This window comes from Colletotrichum chrysophilum (assembly GCF_026319265.1).
Source record: "Colletotrichum chrysophilum strain AFK26 chromosome Unknown scaffold_70, whole genome shotgun sequence".
In the NCBI taxonomy this organism is placed as follows: domain Eukaryota; kingdom Fungi; phylum Ascomycota; class Sordariomycetes; order Glomerellales; family Glomerellaceae; genus Colletotrichum; species Colletotrichum chrysophilum.
In genome coordinates, this window is record NW_026517357.1 from 110,836 (window position 1) to 130,843 (window position 20,008).

The following is a 20,008-nucleotide window of genomic DNA, read 5'->3' on the forward strand; positions in this document are numbered from 1 at the left end:
CATTCTCCAATGGGCCCTGCAGTACTCTTAGCTGTTACGATTCGAACATGACCAGGACAGCCTTTCAAGTAATGAGAAAGGCTGGTTTGAAGGGAGCCACGCATAGGGGGGCGCGGGAAAGAGAGCGACTGGTGCGAGACAGGTTACTTTGGTGTGGTTGGGCCTCTATTTATCTTCGCGAGGCGTTGGCGAATACGGATTTTTCGCAATAGTGAGGTTGGAAAGAACATGTTAGGTAGTAGATCTAGTGAGGAGGTTGAGTCCAAAAAAAGGGGACGAAAAGGAGCGCAAGGCCAGCAGAATGGCAGTCTGGAGACAGAGTCTACGAGCAGTTTCCTAGAGCTTACATGGTTTGGTCTATGTTTCTTTCCTAAGTCGAATATCGACGAGCGCTTTTTGTTTGGGGACGAATGAATACAAAGGACGCTTTAAATATTGTAAAATTCACGATGCGAGGTGCCACGAACAACATGCATGCTTTGCGGTACGGGTTGCTCTGGCAAGCTGTGTTGGTCCTGCCATGACGTGCCGCTTGATGGTAGCTCCGTACCTCACCACTACCCTAAGGAACTGGTCGGTGCTTTGAGAGCTCACATTGAGTGGTGGGGTTCTTCCCCAGGGGCTGCTGATGACCGCCCTACCCCGCCGGGTCCGTTCCGCTAACACTCCCACCCCTCGAACATCCAATCCATCGACAACGCATCCCATCACCGCCGAAGCTTCTGAAAACTCTCGCCTCGCCGATCCAGACATATATACACACACAGCGCCACAATGGCCGCCGTCGACCCTTTCGACTCGGCGCTGTAAGCACCGGCCCCCAACCCATCGTCTCCAATGTCACTAACCCGAGCCCGCCTCCAGCGACCTCCTCCGCCGTCTGAACCCGAAACACACGACCGACCACCTCAATGCCATCATCTCCCTCGCCCCAGATCTGACCGAGGACCTACTCTCATCCGTCGATCAGCCCCTGACCGTCAAGCGGTGCAAGCAGACGGGCCGCGACTACCTCCTTTGCGACTACAACCGTGACGGCGACAGCTACCGCTCGCCATGGAGCAACCAATTCGACCCGCCTCTGGATGAGAGCGGCGTCGGTGGTGTCGGTGCAGGTGGCAGCGAGGGTGCTGGCGAGGGTGCTATCCCTAGCGAGCGTGTCCGCAAGATGGAGATCAAGGCCAACGAGGCGTTTGACGTCTACCGGGATCTCTACTACGAGGGCGGTGTGAGCAGTGTCTACTTCTGGAACCTGGACGATGGATTTGCCGGCGTTGTTCTGCTCAAGAAGTGTACGTCTCTGCCCTGCTGGGCCCGGCCATGAAGACACTACGTGAAAAAGCGCTGACATTGCAACAGCCGCGACACCTGGTGGCAGTGCCGAGGGTGTCTGGGACTCGATCCACGTCTTCGAGGCCATCGAACGTGGCCGCACCACACAGTACAAGCTTACCTCGACCGTGATCCTCTCCCTGTCGACTTCGGCAGCCTCTCTGGGCGACATGGACCTGAGCGGCAACATGACGAGACAGGTGGAGCAGGAGCTGCCGGTTGATGGCGACGAAAGCCACATTGCCAACGTCGGCCGCCTGGTTGAGGATATGGAACTCAAGATGCGCAACCTGCTGCAGGAGGTCTACTTTGGCAAGGCCAAGGACGTCGTCGGCGACCTGCGGAGCATCGGCAGCCTTAGCGAGGGGGCGAGGGACCGCGCGGCGCAGAGGGAGATCATTGGCAGCATGCAGAGGTGATCTGATTCTTAGATGCAAGCATTGTTGCGCTGTGTGCGTTGTTTCGGAAGTTATCAGAGAGGAATGATAAAAAAAAAGATTATGGTGTTACGGCTGGACATGGTGATTATCGAGAGATCGGGTCGTACTGTTTCAAGCCGCCTGCTCCCCCCCTTGTCTTAGATCAGATCTCTTCGTGCATCGAGGCGTCGGGATCGTGGGGTCCCAGATAGATGAGGGCTTGCCCGCCTTGTCTTGGCCCATGTCCTCTTTGGAGTAGGGAGCGTCATTGCCTCGCAGGACCAGAGAGGGATGCGCGTCTGGGCCAGGGGCAATATCAAAGCTGACGAGTGGCTGAGAAGCACTCCGTGTAACTTTTCAATTTGGGATGTCGTCCCGTGTTCCTGGGAAGCTTGTTTCTTGTCTTGCAACTTGTTTCCCCTTCTCGTCTTTCACAGTCTGGGTCAAAAAAGCACCAAAACCCAACTTGGACAACTCAAAGAGGTAAAGCCAGGTGGAAATGACATGTCGTGCAACTCGTTGAATCGCGGTCTCTCATCTATTCCAGGCCCAGGCCCAGGCCCAGGCCCCAGCCCCGGTGAGAGCGGTGTGATGCCCACCAGCTAGATTAAAAAAAATCGCGGTGGAGGCCTTTTTCCATCGCGGTGGAGGAGGTCCTTTCTGGATCCAAAGCGATTGGCCTCCAGTTCTCCGTGAGGCTCTTCCCGTAGCGTCACCTTCCCGATCTGGAAGGCGAGAGGTTCCTCTCCTCTCTCAATGATGTATGTTCCAACTTCATCTCGCTAACAGGTACTTTTTCCCTGTGCTTTGCAGAGGGAGGGGGCAGGTTGCCGAGTCAAGCTCGCCCTGGCCGACCTGCGGAATTGAGTCGTTGAAAGTTGGAAGTGGAACTTGCGTACTCGATAAGAACAATATCCCTACAGACGAAGTTGTCGCAATACCTAGTAGAGAACTGACTATGCGCTAAGACCTTTTCTGGTTTCCATCTCATTCATTCAACTGACAATCTTCCGAAGAGGTTTGATCTTGCAAGAGACTCAAGATAAACCTCGCAACCGCATTGTCCCAAATTGGGGGATACCGGTTGTTTACTTTTTGAACTTGGGCGCGCCGCAAGTTTCAACTCAGACGACAGCCTCGTTTTCGCACGCGCGTGTGTGTGAACACGTCATCGCGGCGGCACTTGCATACTTATAGAAGCAGCAGTCATTAACCTAAATTGTTTGGTCTGAAAACAGCCAAGATTACCGCGGATTTCTAGGGGAAGAACGGAATTGTAATAGCCCGGTAGCCTCATCGTAGCACAACCGAACTGCCCATTACTCGTTCTTTATGGAGCAAGACTTGGCTAGTGAGCCGCTGCACATCATCAACGCAAGTCAGAAGTGCCATACGTAAGGTTGAGCCAACCCCCCTGCTTCGGGTATATCCAGTATTCATTCCGCGCACACATCCTCAAGGCGCGGCTGGGATGAGAACAGCGGCCATTGCGAGATTGCCGAGTCCAAGACGGGGATTGGTATGTCCAAAAGCGAGAATTACAACGAAAAGGTTGACCAAACGATGGAACATAGTGAATGGTGACTATGTGGGTAACCTTATGCCATGACCGAGTCAACTGTAGATCTGTTGGAAAGTCTGACCAACAGGTATCATCCTCTGTCGGCTGTTTGTTGTTCTGAAGCTCAAGAAGTAGTTCAATGCTAGGCCTCGTAGTACTAGCCGACTTGGAGGGTATATTGATTAATATGTCGCAGTTGTGTTGCAGTCAACAGCTGATGCCCAACAAACCTTGATGCTACCTACTCTGGCGGTTGAGGCGTTGGAGTGCTGGCAAGTGTTCATTGTAGGCGGGGACATGCGAGGCATTCGGCCCGCTGTCCGCGCAGAGTTGATTAAGTCGAGGGTTGCTGCAGCGAGTTGAAGAGCAGATCTGTTTGGCTGAGTGGGTCTTTGGTTGTGATTGACATCGGAAATTTTGCTCGATCAATAGTCAGTCGGCTCTGGATCTTGGGCCGAATGCGTGTTAGCTTCAACGTGTAGGCGCTGGCTTTGGCTCTGTTTCTGTTTTATTTTTGGTGAAAACGAGAGGGCTGATAGTTGGGGTGAGCGCACTGTCTGTGTCTCAACCGCCGATCTCTTTTTTAAAATCACCCAGGGTCCGTCGCAATAGATAAAAAGACTACCGGGATGGACTGCACACGTCGCCGAGTCGGCAAAAGAAAGCATACGAGATTCGTTGCAGAACAGATCCCGGAAGACTTCTAGAACGCGCAGCCGATCGTCTCTCCAGGACCCCGCATGCAGGATGCAGGGAGAATAGAAAGTCAAAAGGGCAAGCCCGAGGCCGAGGCCGAACCCGCCAGTGGGAGCGTGCCGGCGCGCGTGTGTCGGCCCCCTTTTTAGGTTGAAAGGCGGCGTCCTGGCCTACAAGAAGGCGCGCATCTGAGAAGCTCATCATGGGAGGCCCCTGAGCGGGAACAGGGCGGGATCCATGGGATGGACATCTCGCGCCGCTGGCGCTAGCCGGCGGCTTGGGATGAGAGGGCAACGACAGGAGAGAAAGCTCGTGCTCCCGTCGACGGCCGTGGTGTTTAGGATGCATAGTTCATTTCGTGGTCTGATCCCGACATGATGGGTGTGTCACCCGAAATCGAGGCTGGTTGTGAGACAAGATTTGAAGTGACACGGCCTTGAGAACTGGTTGCCGTCTCCCTGTCCGGGCCGGGTGACACAGCGGTATTGAGGAGCCAGGACGGAGATGCCGGCCGGGAAGTGCGAATGCAAGACCGGGAATAAGGGTATGGTGAGCCGGCCATGATGGGGGCCTTTCTTTGTCGGCCTTTCTCTTTTTGTCGCCCACGTTGGAGTCTGTGGGTGACACCGGACGCGAAGGCAATCAATCAACCAGGCATGTGTTGAGAGAGACCTGGTTCGGCATGAGAGGTGTTCCGGAACTGGGGAGAGACATTGTTGGAACTGGCCTGGGTAGGGAGTGGCTCGCTCTGCCAGTTGAGAGTGCTAGGTAAGGTACGGAGTCCGAGTAAGGGTATGAGAGGCAGACGTGTGCGTACCTTGCATTCGTTTGTCGAAAATGGCATCAATGTCTCTGTTGTCTGTGTCACTGTGGGATTCGATGGAAAGCCAATAGCCGGAGAAAAGTAACGACAAGGGCAAGAGACGGACGGGGTTTGCGATCCGTCATCCATGGGCCTTGGCCCTTGGCCCCAACTCCCCTTCCCAAGGTGTTGCAGTGTACTCTTCGGATATTCGTAGTGTACGGCGAAGGTAGGCCATGGTCGGGTAGTCAGCGCTCTGGGCGCCTGACGCACACGTTCCATCCGTTGATTCACGGCTGTTCGTCGATCAGCGTGGCCGGCCCCGTGATCAGTTGGCGGTGGATGCTGGTCGAGGAAGGGAAATGCCTTGGTGAGTTTGCGTGGGCTGGACGCCAAGGAGTGGGCCGGGGGAGAGATGCTGCTGCAGCGATGTGGGGTTTCGAAGGAGCACGAGCCCTGTAAATTTATTAGCAGGAGGTACGACCTGTTTTGGTGCCCTTTCTCATTGGGGGGGAGTAGGGACCACCGCAGCCGCAGCTTGCTCCTCCCCTCCTGCTCTCAGGTTGCTCCTTCCCTGTCCTGGCGGCCACGAGTTTTGGAGTCGAGTCTCCGTGAAAAGAGTTCCGCTACGGCGGTACGGATAGGTGAGACCAGAGGGCAAAGAGGCGAGGAGGCAAATTGGCGTGTCCGGTTGAAAACCTTCATCGTCATTGGTACCGGCGGTGTGGAAGCGCAAAATGTGACCGTCATTCCCCTGCGTCTCTCATTTCCTGGAGAGGTTACTTTTGGGGTCTTGGTTAGTGTAGAGGGGAGGTTGTGGGAGAGCTATCCCGAGCTGAGGTAGGGAACATAGGTGCAGCTATGTAAAGTGTAAACAGAGTCGACACGACCTCGCTCGACTCGTACTGTACCTGAAGCCAGACAGACAAACAAACAGTCTTATTGCGCAGCTCACTCACAGTTTTAGCCCCCCATTCGAGACATTGGAAGAGAATGGGAGGCAGGCAGTTCGAGTGTGCAATATCCCAATGTCAAAGAGAAAGAAGGAGGTGCATAAAGCTCCACCCGGCCATCTTCTGGCGCATTGCTGTTGCATGGCCGTGGCTGACAATCCCGTCCCGCAAAGTCACAGGTTGTGGTATTAGTGCTTGTTCCTGAGATTATTTTGTCTCCTCCGTTCCCTCTCGTCCCGCTTTGCAGCCATCCCACGGTCCCCGTTCTCCATTATCCATCTGGCCCCCCCGTTTTGAATGACAGCACCATATTGGAGGAGACGCTTGCTCGAGGGCCGTTCTGTTTCGTCCTTTTTTTTTTTTTTTTTTTCTCCTCGGTTTTTTTTCTCTCTCCTGCGAGATGCTCCGTACTGCATATTTCCGCTTAAAAATTTGGTCCTCCTTTTCCTGATACTAACCTACGAGTGGGCGAAAAAGGGGAAGAGTGTGAGAGCCAGCCAATTGTGCGGTGAACCAACCTGTCGTCTCAAGTAGCAATTTTTTATTCGCCTTTTCTGCGTGCGCACGTTACCTCGACTTAAGTCGTTTCTAATATCATCAGACGGAACCAACCAAACATCAACCTTTTGCACTAGAAGACACCACTCACACACACGCACCACGTACACGCACACAATCCAAACCAAACACACAACACACAATACATACATACGTATATAGATTACATACACCCACCACAACAAGCATATCTTTCTTATTCCTCTCCCTTCCGGCCTCCCCCCTCCCCTTCAACACCTCTCGTTGCACGGCACAGCATTTCGAACTTAAAGGCACCGTTGCCCTCCCCCTCCTCCATCTCGACCCGTCCTCTCCGTCCCGGCTAGTTCCCTCCCCCCCTGCCGAGCTTCGCCCGCGTCCATCCCGCTCTGCTACTGCACTGTACTGGACCGTAGTCTACACTAAACTCGCGCAATCCTGGTGCTGCATTTGCTCCCAGGGGCCAGGGCACATCACCCCTAACTCGACCTGACCTGAACTTGGGACTTGGACAGACGTCAACCCCGCCGTCCACCACCCACTCTCACTACCCAACCCACCACTACCGCGACCGCCGCCGCCGCCGCCGCCGCCGCCGCTGCCCGTTAGGTCTACCGCTCTGTGCCCAGTGCACCGCACCACCACAATCGCTACCTCGAACCCCTCTGCCCAACCGGTTGAACTTGCGCTTGACACATCCTTTCCTCCTGGACGACACACTCTCGCAATAACGCACCCTCGAATTCCCCCCTCTCGCCAAAGCATCCCCTCCTCAACATGGCCGAGAAACCCTCAGTCCTGATCATCGGGGGGCTGGGCTACATTGGCCGCTTCCTGGCCCTCTACATCCACGAGAACAATCTCGCATCAGACGTCCGCGTCGTCGACAAGGCCCTGCCCCAACTGGCATGGCTCGCCCCGGAGTTCCAAGACGCCTGCGCCGGCAGCAAGTTCATGCAGGCAGATGCAAGCAGAGAACGTAAGTCACCCGTACAAATCCCACGAACCGAACCCCAGAGACCACCTCCTTTCTATGCTACGACTGTCTTGTACTGTCTTCCTCTCGCCTCTCGCCGACACCTTCCATCTGCTGCCGCCCCCAGAGAACCCACTGTAATCCCGCTTCTTGGCTAACTTTTTGCTTTTTTCCTTACCCTCGTGCAGAAGCCCTAGCAAAGATATTCGACCGGCCCGACGGCAAACAGTGGGACTACGTCTTCAATTGCGGCGGTGAGACGAGATATTCTCAAGAGGATGAGGTTTACAAGTTGCGATCCCTTGGCCTGTCTGTTGCCCTCGGCAAGGAGGCCGCCAAGCGCAAGGTGAAGGCCTTCGTTGAGCTCAGCACCGGCATGGTCTACAAGGCCGACTCCTCACCGAGCAAGGAGGGCGACAAGATCAAGCCCTGGAGCAAGATTGCTGTCTACAAGCTCCAGGCTGAGGAGGAACTGGCAAAGATGGAAGGGTATGTTCAACGCCGCCTTGCCAGCCCCTCTTGGAAGCTATTATTTGCCATCTCGGCATACGTCTCCATGTCTCGTGAAGCTGACTCAACCCCTTTTTTGTAGTCTGAACCTGATTATCGTTCGGTTAGCACACGTCTACGGTCCCTATGCCTCGCAATGGGTCGCTACAGCACTGTGTATGGCTCGTGTCTACCAGTACCTTGAGGACGAAATGAAGTGGCTGTGGGACAAGGGCCTCCGTCAAAACACGGTGCACATTTCGGACGCTGTGCGAGCGCTCTGGGACATCACCACGTGGTACGACGCCGGAAAGAGCAAATGGGACGACAAGTCTATGGGCAAGGTGCCTACATTCAACGTTGTCGACAAGGGTGTGACCACGCAGGGTGTCATGGCCGAGATCATTGGCGACGTCTTCAAGATTCAGACGGGATTCCAGGGGCAGCTGATCAGCACCTTTGCACGCCTCAACATGGACAACGTTGTCGACGACATCAACGACGATCTCATGGGCCCGTGGGCCGAGCTGCTCGAGAAGGCGGGCATTGCACGACCGGGACCCCTAACGCCATTTATGGAGAAGGAGCTTCTCAAGGACACGGATCTAAGCATGGACGGCAGCCGCCTGGAAAACGTCGTTGGTTTCAAGTACGAGAAGCCGAAACTTACCAAGGAGCTGATCGAGGAGGTGATTGAGAGCTACAAAAAGATGAACTGGTGGCCGTAACGGAACGATCTAGAAGCATAAAAAGCGTGCGGGTGAGTTAAACCTTGCGACCGGGTTCGAAGATTTAGGGCCGCGGCGCGCCGGAGCGTCATGATATCAGTTGGATCGTTTGTTTGAGCTCCTTTGTTTGCGAGAAGCATCCCGGAGCCAGTGGCGGGGAGCCGGGGCATTGTAACACCAAGATATCCTTTTCCTTTTATTCCTCTTCTGCTGCTCCGGCCATGTACATTGGCATATTTCTGAGGGTCGTAATCTTCAATAAAGTTAGGCCAAAAAATCCAAGAGACCCCAAAGTGGTGCTGTCTGTAGTGAGAGTGTGAGTGTGTATGAGAATAATTGGGCTGCGGAAGCTCCAGATTGGGCAGAGACAGGGGATGCCTGCCGGGGTCGTCTTGAAACATCTGGAGCTCACCATAGGGCCTTCCCTTGGTGCGTTGCAGACAGCTTCCTCTGTGACTACTCGAGCTGGGATGCTCCTGCCTTGGCAGCTACCTACCTATTTGGAGTTGGAGCTTGGCCCCGCTGCAATAAAGAAGCTTTGTGCTTCTCGAAGCTCGTCCCTCGGCTTTTTGGACGCCGGAGTCAGGCACATACATGGGGGAAGGAGACGGGAAGGCGGGCGATCGGAGGCGGACTGGATCGGTTCGGTCGAGTCTTGATGGGTTTCCTTTGACACCTCTTTTTTGGAAGGCGGGTTTTGCTTTGTGACGTCTTTTTCGAGGTACGATCTAATTCGTCACCCGTGACGAACCCAAGACAGCTCGCTAGCTCGACTCGGTTGGGCCTACTACGCGACACGAACGAGGCCGGCTGGAGCTGTACGAGCTGTCAATGTCTGCTGTGTAACTAGACCGATGCATTGGGCCGTGGGAAGAGGCTCTCTTTCGTTGTACGAAGCTGACCGCGGAGGCGAGGGGACGGTTCGACGTTGTGCAGATGAGCGAGGGGCGATGGGGGAGCAGAGACGTAGCACTTGCGAACTGCGGCTACGAATGAGTTCCAGATGGTCTCTACGGGCTTATTTAGTGCGATATACCCTATGGGCGAATGGAAGTAGTAGTCGAGGTAAGGCTCGAGTGGGATGTGCCGAGGCGCAGCTGAAAAAAGCATCCAGCTCGCCCCGTCCCATTGAAGCCAAGCTGCTGCATCTGTCTGTGTTCTGCGCTGCACCTTTCCGTCGTACAGCGTGCGAGATTGATGGGAAACTCTGCTGATGGGCTTGCCGAGCTCCCGCTGGCTGGCCAGAGTAAGGGAGACGGGACGGGGAGAGGGGGCGAGGTTCGTGGTAGGTCGTCTGTCATTGGAAGATGGGCAGGATGAGGGTGTGCGCGCATATGCGTCTCTACAGATGTGCAGTGAGAAGTGAGAAGCTTAGGTGAAGAGTGATGCGATGCGACGTGCGTGCCTTGCTTTAGATTGACGGGTAGCCTGTCCTCTGATTTCTGTCTGACTGCTGGCTGCATCAGAAGCGAAAAGAGACGACCGTTGGTGGTCTTCGCATGTCCGCACGGCCGCCTCAGCCTCGGAACTTGACGTCTGTTCCCCAATCGTCTGCATGTCTCGGCTGCCTGTTTGGGAAACGTTGGTCCAGGTTGTGATGGGCGCACGGCCGAGCGTCGTCCGCTTGGGGGGTTTAGATGGTTGTCGGGGACTTCGGGTTGCGACGTTCCCCCGCAACTTGCAACGGGCTGGGCGACCGAATTCGAACTTGGGGGTTGTAATCTGTGATCATGGGGTTTATTTTGTTTGCGCAGATCTGGACAGGTCATAAACCAAGCCCGCCGGTATAATGAAGACAATTTGTAACTATGTTGTCGAGTCAAGTTGCGAATCGGAGAGGAAACCAGAGCCCACCAGAGAACGGTCTGACGCTATAAACGCACACGTGTATTGGATAGCCCGTGAGGTATTGGCCAGTTAGACGGATTCTTTCGGTCATGATCTCACTGCACAGAGGGTCTTGGGACTGAATTTGGGGGCGCGGGCATGGATCATGGAAAAACGCAATGGAACGTTCCCAGGGGTGGGCGTCGAGGCGCGGTGCGAGTGCGAAACGAACCTCGGGCCAATCCAGTGTTGCTGTTGCAACTTTTGCTGGGCGAGGCAGGCTGTCTGCGAAGAAAAGCTTCATGTGAATGTGGAGGGGTCGTCGGCTCACGAGCGCGCCCACCCAGCGAGAGAGACAGCCAAGCAAGGACCCCATCCCCTCCGGAGCGGTGCCCCGCCCCGCTTGCCATTCGTCCCCTTGAGTGCCAGTCATGAACCGCCTGTACCTGAATCCAATGAACGTCGGGAAGGAGGTGCCTGCCGAATGGCGTCGGTACCTGGCTGTCCTCCATTGCGTATAAAGCCCGGTGGCGCTTTCCGTCCCGACTTAAGATAAATTCCATGTTGTTTTATGCCTACCTTAGGTTTGCGCCTGGCCTCTCTCGACTCTTTTGGGTGAATGCTTGGCCACGACGTCAATTCACCTTGGCGGACCTTATATCTACCACCGAAGACCGTCTGAAATCCGTTTGTAGCTCTCTACAAAACCCACTCCATACCACTTCAGACAGCTCACCGCAGCTTGTCTTCACCCCACTACAACATCACCAACAATCATCTACCACACACCTCACCGCAGCTTCACGCGCAGCAAGCATACACTATGGCGGCCCCCGCGGACAAGACCATCGCCGACCTCTCCGGCAAGTGGGTCATGGTACGTCGCCCGGCGCCTCTACAATCTTAGTATCTGCGACGCCCAGCTAACCACCCGCCGCGCAAACAGAACAAGACCCTCTCTGACTCTCCCGAGCCCGCCCTCGCCCTCCAGGGCATCAGCTGGATGGTCCGCAAGGCCGTTGGCATGGCTACCGTCACCCTCCACGTGAAGCAGTACTCGGCTCCCCCCTCTCCCCCCGGCAGCGGCACCGAGCCCGTCACCCACATCGACATTGACCAGTTCGCTACCGCCGGCCTCAAGGGCACCACGGAGAACCGTTGCCTTGACATGGAGTGGCGCGAGCACTCTGACTGGATGTTCGGCTCAGTGCGCGGCCAGAGCAAGTGGATGTCTGCAGAGGAGGTTGAGGACGAATTTCTCAAGAAGGGTCCTTGGCTCGAGGGTGAGGCCGAGGCCACCGGCCCTGACGGCAAGAGCCACATCTACAGCCTTGTGGAGAGCATCGACAACGGCTGGACCGCCACTCAGATCTGGGGATTCCAGACCATCGACGGCCAGCGTCGCTATGCGCGCAACGTCCTCGTTCAGAAGGGCGGCAAGAGAGTTGAGATCCGTCTCGTGTACGATTGGCTTCCTTAGGTGCCGCGCAATACGGATAATGGGGCGTTGGATATCCTGGTACTTATTTGAGCGCATGGATAGCAAGACGGGATCGGAAGACAATACACGCCAGAGGTAATATTGATCACGCAGCAGAGACGTTGGGTACGGAAACCCCTACGAGAAAACCTGAGAGCATGAATACAACAACGACTACGCCCGTCATTGAACATTTCTTTGATCTTAGCATGTGATTGAATCGTATATATGTGTAAAACAACGTCGCGACGACAGAACTGTGTTGAATCGTCTGCCTGCCTCCCAGCTGTGGTCCCAATGCTTTCCCCGGTTCATGCCGAACCGCCAACTCCCGAGTCGATGCAGCCAGCCGTCTACCATAACCATCGTAGCCTGACACTGAGGCCTGCCAACACACCGTTTGCGATGTAGCCCATTTCGTCTTGCTCTCTCTCTGACGCTCTCTCTTCATCAGAACACCAGACGTCCCCCTTTAAGCCGGCCTCCTCTTGACAAACTCCTCCAGATCCTGCACCGTCGCAACACCCAGCACGAACCGCCTCTTCTCATCCGTGATGACCGCAAAGTGGCTCTTGCGACCCTCCACACCGTCGCCCTCGAAGAAGGCCTCGAGCTCCTCGAGGGGTGTCTGCATCGTGATGACGCGGTACTTGCGGCCCTTGCGCTGGAAGCGGACCATGGCCTTGGACAGCGGATCGGCGGGGGTGACCTTGCCGGCGTCGAGGAGGGCCTGCAGGTGAGGGATGGCGAGGTAGCCGACGAGGGCGCGGTGGGCGTCGACGACGGTCAGGTGGGTGTAGTCGCGCTCGAAGGCGGCGAGGAGGGCGCCGGAGATGGGGTCGTTGGGGGTCAGGGAGAGGGCGGCCGGGGGGTCGAGGTCTTCTACCGTTGCCTAGTTGGGCCCGCGCGTGTCAGTACTGGAGGTTTCGGAAACGGAGTCATCGTGGGTTTAGAAGGGGAGGGGAGGAAACGTACACCGCGGTAGCGGGAGGACCATTTTGAGACGTAGGGGGAAGAGGAAGATTCGCTCGTCGGCGCGGCGGCCGCGGGGTTGGAAGCCAGGGCGGCCATGATTGTGAATTTTCAACTACCGAGGGTTTCTTCAACGAGGCCAAGATGTCGCGGGCTTGTCGTAAGGCTGTCAAACAATCGCGGGGTTCTGGAGGGGCGGTGTCGACAGGGCTGAAAGATTTCGGAGGGATGAGGTGTGTAGTGTCTTCAGCTCAAGCACTACGTCGGTCGGCGGCGGTTACGAACAGTGGGGTAAGACTTTTTTGCTTGCTTTTTCGGACCCCCCTGCGCCATGCGCGCTCACTGTTAAGGTTTCGCTGAGTCTCTGACCGCCCGGAGGCTGGCCTGGTTCACCGAGGTGGGGGTTCCACAGCGGGGTGACGGCCTGTGGATTCCCAGTATCAGTGACATGATGGGATGGAGAAGGGTGTTGCAGCAAGCCCGGGGGTGGTGAGCTTCAGAATTCAATTGCCCGCTTTGAGGAAATGACAGCGGGCGAGCACCATGGGTTCGGGCAGGCAAGTCGGTTTCAGCTGCAGAATCTGAAGAGCAGTTGACCACGAAGAAATTGACCGCAGATTCAGGTGTCTCCATCTCGCGCCCTTCGCGATTGTACTCACCCGCAATATCCGGCCTTATCGGCAATAAGCGGGCTTTGAGACGGGTACCGATAAGGCAAGCTCCTTATCGGGCCCCCGAGCTCTCCCGCTGTGATGTCACTGCTACTCCCGAGCAATTCAGCGTTGATCGACTGGCAGCTCACCAGGCCTTGGGGTACTCACCCAAGCTAAACTAGCAAGACGTGTACAAGCTTGCAAGAGCTTTCCCCAGCGAGAGGAGGCCATGTACCGACGACATGTAGATGGCTTGGCCGGCTCAACCCGACCAATCCTGCCCCTTCATGTCCTTCCCCGGGTAATGTGTGTGTGTGTGCGACCAACCGATCGAGTTATCTAATAAACCTGCTCTTCTCTGGATTCATCTCGCCTTACCTCATCCTTCCCATGCGTGTTTCGTTCGGAGCATTCGGTTCTCCTTCCTTCCATTCTTTATCGCCATAGCGCCCCTCCATTCCAGAGCTATTGAGGGCTTCATCGGTGTAAGTGGTAGCTTTTTTGACTTTTGCGATGCATTCCCTCCTCGTCGCCGCAAGCGGTCGCGTGTCGCGTGACTTTGGTGCTTGTCTCTTTGGGACGCGGACGACGTCTTTCTCTTGTCTGGGATGAACGAAGCTTCATCGTCGTTCAGCTTCGGTCTCGAGAGCATCGCAGCTCGGGCAAGCTTATACTGCCTACTTTGATTAGAGCATTAGCATTGCGGTGGTCGGCGCTGTTCTTGTTCCCCGATTCCGCTTTATTCAAGCTGCGCTCATTGACACTTTTCCCTGGAGCTGCTGGTGGTATCGTCATCCTTTCCTCATTTCGTCATCCCTTCTGAATGCTACTTTCATCACTCTAGCCATCCCCTATCAAGTCAATTGCCCCCGCCCGCTGCCTTGAGAGTTGACCGCATAGCTAAACAACCTCCGCGACAACCCAGAAGCTGACCTTGCGACAGATTATACAAGCCCAATCCGCACAGCCATGTCGTTTCTCTACCCCAGACAAGATACCCTCAAGGGCTGCTTCGCCTCCCCAGTCCCGGGCTCGGCCCCGAAGGCGAGGCCCACCCGCTACCAGGCTCGTCCGGAGCTGTACGGCGCATTCTCCACTGTCGACGACGTCAAGGGCAAGGCCCAGAAGCTGAGCGCCGAGGCGACGGCCGAGTTTGAAAAGGCCAGCGCAAAGGCCCAGGCCAAGGCGGGCCACATTGAGCTGTACTCTGCCAAGTATTATGCTGCCTGCACGGTGGGCGGGCTGCTGGCTTGTGTAAGTGAAATCGACCCACCATAGCAGCAACACCCGGAAGCTAAAGAGTCTTACAGGGCCTCACCCACACGGCCGTGACGCCGCTGGACCTCGTCAAGGTCCGCCGCCAGATCGACTCCAAGCTGTACAAGGGCAACTTCCAGGCATGGGGCATGATCTTCCGCAAGGAGGGCTTCCGCGGCATCATGACCGGCTGGGGCCCGACCTTCTGGGGCTACTCGGCGCAGGGGGCGTTCAAGTACGGCTTCTACGAGGTCTTCAAGCACGAATACTCGGAGCTCGTGGGCGCCGAGAACGCCGCAAAGTACAAGACCGGTGTCTACCTGGCCGCCTCCGCCTCCGCCGAGTTCCTCGCCGACATCGCCCTCTGCCCCTTTGAGGCTGTCAAGGTCCGCATGCAGGGCGGCATCCCCTCGCCGTACAAGGGCACCCTCGACGGCATCAGCAAGGTGACTGCGAAGGAGGGCTGGGGTGGTCTGTACAAGGGGTAAGCCATACCAACATATGTTTAACTTATGTGTAAAAGAACGTTGGGAAACTAACGTACGGGGGCCAAATGCAGTCTCTACCCTCTGTGGGGTCGCCAGATCCCCTACACCATGATGAAGTTCGCCTCGTTCGAGACCATCGTCGAGATGATCTACGCCCGCCTGCCCGGCGAGAAGAAGGACTACAGCAAGGCCGCCCAGACGGGCGTCTCCTTCGTCGGCGGCTACCTCGCCGGAATCCTCTGCGCCATCGTCTCGCACCCGGCCGACGTCATGGTCAGCAAGCTCAACGCGAACCGCCAGCAGGGCGAGGCCTTTGGCGCCGCCATGGGACGCATCTACAAGGACATTGGCTTCGGCGGCCTCTGGAACGGCCTGCCCGTCCGTATTGTCATGATTGGTACCCTGACCGGTCTCCAGTGGATGATTTACGTGAGTTTCCTTTCGTCCAACTTATAACTTGTGATGCCAGCGACTGACCAATGTGGTAAAGGACTACTTCAAGATCTTCATGGGTCTTCCGACGACCGGAGGCGCGGCGCCTCCCGAGGAGAAGCTTAAATAGACGGGATTAGAAAGAGGACATTCAGAAACACGACCGGCCCCTGGCTGCATATTGGGGTGATGAGAGAAGAGGTGCGGTGTGGGTTTGCGGTGTTTGCTCGTTTCGACAACCTGTACCATGAGTTTGTTTCCTTCGCCGAATCGAAACCTAATGAAATGTCGTCGTATTATCGACCCTTGAGGGTTCTCGTGAATGTGGTGGTTGTAACAAGCCTCCAGAGTTGAACACATGACGACGATACCTCTGTTTTCAGACATTAATTGGCATGAATAGACAGGTGCCACCTACTTTTATTATGCTAGAGCAACTACACTGTCTTGTGTGCTCGCTATCGTCGCCTTTGTCCACCATTGTCGTCTATAACACTATAATCTATAGTCGTCCTCGAGCAAAGAAAGCCTCAAAACTAGGAGCATCAAGTGCACAGAAAACATAGTTGTGCAGATGTCTCAATCGATGTGGATGGGAGACACGTCTCCTCTCACTACACAATTGTTCAAAGTTCTGTAATAGCAAGTCACACCAGCGAGGTATGTGGTGATAGGATCACTAACCATGCCTCTGAGGCTTGTCTTCTCGTTTGATACCTCATCTAAGTCTGATGGTTCTCTATATGCAGCCACTTTCTGCGGCACTTCTAGACCCGTTTCCAACGGAGAATGCAAGAAAGCTGATGACCCTTTCCTTTTGTCTTGTTCCCACAGTACTCCCGCCGTACCATGCCGTCGTCCCCTTTAAATACTAGCACGCATGCTCGTGTAGTCGCTCTTCATGAATTAATACAAGATAGTGTTCCTTGCTCTCAATGTTGTGGTATCGCGCCGCCAAAAAGTCAAAACACGTCCTTGATAGACAGGCTGATCATAGGCATTCGTGGGTGCAGAAAGCTCTGAGGCTCACCAGCAACGCCACGCGTAAGAAATCATACCAATCATGACGGAGTGAGCTGCTCTGTCATCATCTTGCGTACCTCCTTCTCCAGATTCTCCTCTGCCGCCTTGCCGGCGACCTCGTCCACGGCACCCGTCACCTTCTCGGCTAGCTCGATCTTCTTCTGGCAAGCCTTGTAAATGAGCTCCTCTATGGTGCGAGAGGTTAGGAGGCGAATGACTTCGACGTCACGGGTCTGGCCCAGACGATGAGCCCGGTTCTCCGCCTGAATGTCGTCTTGCGGGTTGTCTGACTGGTCAAAAATGATAATCTTGTTTGCCGACGTCAGGTTGATGCCCGTGCCGCCTGCGCCGGTGGTGAGCAAGAAGGCGGTGATGTCGGTGTCGTTGTTGAACTCGTCGATCAAGCTCTGGCGTTCAGCCACCTCCGTCTGGCCATAGAGAACACAATGCCGGATGCCGTCCGTAGCGAGCACCTCCCGCAAGATCTCGATAACCTTGGCGAACTTGCTGAACACGAGCACGCGGTCGCCGTTTTCCCGGTACTGGTGTATAAGCTCCAGCATCTTGGTGACCTTGCCACTCTCCATCCATGAACCTTCGGGAACGTCAAGATGGCTGATGCAATCGTAGTCGCGGCACCATAGATGCAACTCAAAGTCAGAGCAGTTCTGCAACTCCCCAATCAGATGATCAATCCGGGGTTGCTGCAGTTCCGATTGCGGTACTTTCTTCATCAAGATATTCGCCATCTTCTCGACCTTCTTGTCATCAAAGTAGCGGCGGAAAAGCTGGGGATGAATGGCAGCTTTACGAAGCTGCATCCAGCTGTTGTTCTGATCGCTCTGACGCCCGACATTTATCTTCTTGACTGGCCCCGACTTGAAAAGGCGTTCGTACTCCTCGTACAACTCCTTTTGCGATGGCGCCAAATCGCAGTATGCGACATTGCAAATCTTTGCCGGCATGTCGGAAAGGACTTGTTGCTTGCGTCGTTGCAGGATGAAAGGTTCAAGAATCGTGCGCGCGCGGCTCACACGTTCACCATAGAGGAAGGCGCCATTGTTGACATCGCGGATGGTCACCTTCTGGCTGAACATATACTGCAGCTGATCCATGCGGCTCTTGAACTGTTCTGGGTCGATGAAGTTCAGCAGCGACAGCATCTCCATCAAGTTGTTCTGGACGGGCGTGCCGGTAAGCAGCATTCGCCACCCAGCCTTGATCCTGATCAAATCCCTGTAGATCTTGGTCTTGGGGTTCTTCATCTTGTGGCCTTCGTCAAAGATGGCGGTAGCCGGGGCGAGCTCGCGCATAGCCTCCAGGTCCTCCTCTGACCCGACTTGCGTGTATGTTGTCAAGACAACGTGGTACGCTTCAGGATCTTCAAGCATCTCGTCCGCAGCCTCTCTCCGTTGAGCCTGAGAGCCCTGGTAGGAGAGTACCGAGAGGTCCGGTGCGAAGCGTTCAAACTCAACTTTCCAGTTGGAGAAGGTGGAAGGCGGCACAACAACCAAATTGGGCCACGGTCTCTCTCCTTTGCCGTTCTTTTCGAAGTCCTCGACGAGATGACATATCAAAGAGATGACCTGGCACGTCTTCCCAAGGCCCATTTCGTCAGCCAGAATACATCCATAGCCGTTCTTGTGCAAAAGCGACATCCAATTGAGTCCAAACAACTGGAAAGGTCGCATAGTGCAGTGTCCGTCCATGTACTTTGGTTGGGAAGGAATCGGAGGGTCCGAAAATTTCTGTCCCCGAAAGCTCGACGGCGTCGGAGGCAGATCGCCACTAGTTTGAGTGCTGCGCTTCTGTCCTTTGAAATCAAGGTCCCACGAGCTCATCTCCTGCTTCACCCGGCTGGCCTTCTTGTCGCACTCGGCAACCACCTCATCAATGGCGTTGACGCTCTGTGTGAATTCCATGATGGCATCCACCAGAGTCTCTCCGACAGCAACCTTGGGCGACTTGCGACCCCGGGCCCCTGCTTTCTTGGAGAGGGTGACGGCTTGGACCTCGCCGATGCTGTCGAAAGGTCTCTTGCTTTCAATGATCTTGAGCTCGTCTTGCTTAATGTTCGTCATGGCGGACAAGTCCTCCATCGTGCTGGTGTTGATAACTTGAAGAGCCTTATCCTCCAAGCTACCCTTGACCGCATCGTTCATGTCGTCCTCATTGTCGAAATCGTCGTCATCTCCATCGTCGGGAATGACAATCGGCTCGTCAACCCTGTCTTCCGCAAGCTCATCCACGCCGTCATTATCGTCTCGCGGCCGCTGCGGGGTCTGTTGGGACGAGACAGGAGATCTGCCAGGCCGGCGACCTTGCATCAATCGACGTCGCTTCTGCTTCGGTGGCGAAGGGGTGGTGCTCCGTGATGGAGTAGGCAGATTCGGCGTGTGACGCCCGAGGAGTCGGGACTTGGTTGGGACATTCGGCTTCGTAGAGCTCACAAAGCTGTTGTGCTTGCTCTTGAGATGCTTGCCATCAAGCAGATACTCAATGGCATCAGAAACGCTGTTGTTACAAGCACCCAATGCCTCCTTAAAGCAGTATGTCGGTAGGGTACGGCCCACGACGTTGGCAACCTGCTCGATCTTATCCTGGAGCTCATCGACCGGAACATATTGAAAAGACGAAACGTGCTTGTTGAAGGAAGTCCGGCTGATATCTCCCCTGCGCTTGCTATCGCTCTCCTCGTCTGAAGAATCATCAACCACGACGGGCTCCTCGGCGGGTCTCTTGAGGGTCTTTGCTGTCGCCGGAGACTGAAAGCGGGCCCCAGCAGGCACGAGGCGATTGAAGTAGCTCGATACTACGGCCGGCTTCGGAGGCTTCGATTGGAAGGGCGAGGAGGCAGGAACCTCAATCACCGATCGCGACGAGGGAGACGAGAACGGGTCCTGCAGTGCTAACGGTTGTGTCGGTTGCGTGGCTTGTGAATTGCGCTTGATGATCTGTGTCGCTTGTGTCTGAAAAGGGGAGCAGGGAATCGTCTCCGCGAGCTCGTCGGCATCGCTACTGTGGTGTTGAGCCTTAGAAGATGGCGCTGAGCGCTTGTATGTAGACTCTTCCGCCGCCGGAGGCGAAGAGCTGAGATCCCAAGGAATGGGCATGGCTGGCGTAAACTGCTGTGGCCAGCAGAGGAAAACAGAGATTGGTTTGTTGAAGAAGAGAACAATGGCCGATCAACAAAGCGGGGGGCTGGTGTCGTGGGAAATAATAAAGAGATCTCAACAGGCGCTTCCTGGATGTGAAAACCGACTCTATAATCGCAAAGTGGGCGAAACTGTTGGAGCTGAGCCGGCAAAGATCGCGAGGAAAGAGCGACGGGCCTGGCAATTTGGGATTGCTGGCGTTTTTTGGTAGGAGCGGTCGAGATTTGA

The 20,008-nt window shown here is 55.5% G+C and overlaps 6 protein-coding genes across 6 annotated transcripts; 4 read left to right on the plus strand and 2 right to left on the minus strand.

Annotated features, from left to right (window-relative positions):
- Positions 1-774: 774 nt before the first annotated feature.
- On the plus strand, positions 775-1,751 carry CAP2 (F-actin-capping protein subunit beta; the record flags this gene model as incomplete). The annotated part of the gene is made up of 3 exons (XM_053180958.1): positions 775-806; positions 865-1,292; positions 1,360-1,751. 3 exons carry the CDS (start codon positions 775-777, stop codon positions 1,749-1,751), a joined length of 852 nt encoding a protein of 283 aa, XP_053035094.1.
- Positions 1,752-7,077: 5,326 nt separating this feature from the next.
- Positions 7,078-8,493, plus strand: COL26b_008194 (uncharacterized protein; the record flags this gene model as incomplete). The annotated part of the gene is made up of 3 exons (XM_053180959.1): positions 7,078-7,279; positions 7,465-7,765; positions 7,869-8,493. The coding sequence occupies 3 exons, from the start codon at positions 7,078-7,080 to the stop codon at positions 8,491-8,493; spliced, it is 1,128 nt and encodes a 375-aa protein (XP_053035095.1).
- A 2,650-nt stretch (positions 8,494-11,143) lies between these two features.
- On the plus strand, positions 11,144-11,800 carry COL26b_008195 (uncharacterized protein; the record flags this gene model as incomplete). Its single annotated transcript, XM_053180960.1, has 2 exons — positions 11,144-11,197; positions 11,267-11,800. 2 exons carry the CDS (start codon positions 11,144-11,146, stop codon positions 11,798-11,800), a joined length of 588 nt encoding a protein of 195 aa, XP_053035096.1.
- A 472-nt stretch (positions 11,801-12,272) lies between these two features.
- COL26b_008196 (uncharacterized protein) lies at positions 12,273-12,871 on the minus strand (the record flags this gene model as incomplete). The annotated part of the gene is made up of 2 exons (XM_053180961.1): positions 12,273-12,692; positions 12,776-12,871. 2 exons carry the CDS (start codon positions 12,869-12,871, stop codon positions 12,273-12,275), a joined length of 516 nt encoding a protein of 171 aa, XP_053035097.1.
- Positions 12,872-14,394: 1,523 nt separating this feature from the next.
- On the plus strand, positions 14,395-15,732 carry COL26b_008197 (uncharacterized protein; the record flags this gene model as incomplete). The annotated part of the gene is made up of 4 exons (XM_053180962.1): positions 14,395-14,679; positions 14,736-15,166; positions 15,242-15,599; positions 15,661-15,732. 4 exons carry the CDS (start codon positions 14,395-14,397, stop codon positions 15,730-15,732), a joined length of 1,146 nt encoding a protein of 381 aa, XP_053035098.1.
- A 931-nt stretch (positions 15,733-16,663) lies between these two features.
- Positions 16,664-19,738, minus strand: COL26b_008198 (uncharacterized protein; the record flags this gene model as incomplete). The annotated part of the gene is made up of 1 exon (XM_053180963.1): positions 16,664-19,738. One exon carries the CDS (start codon positions 19,736-19,738, stop codon positions 16,664-16,666), a length of 3,075 nt encoding a protein of 1,024 aa, XP_053035099.1.
- Positions 19,739-20,008: the final 270 nt, after the last annotated feature.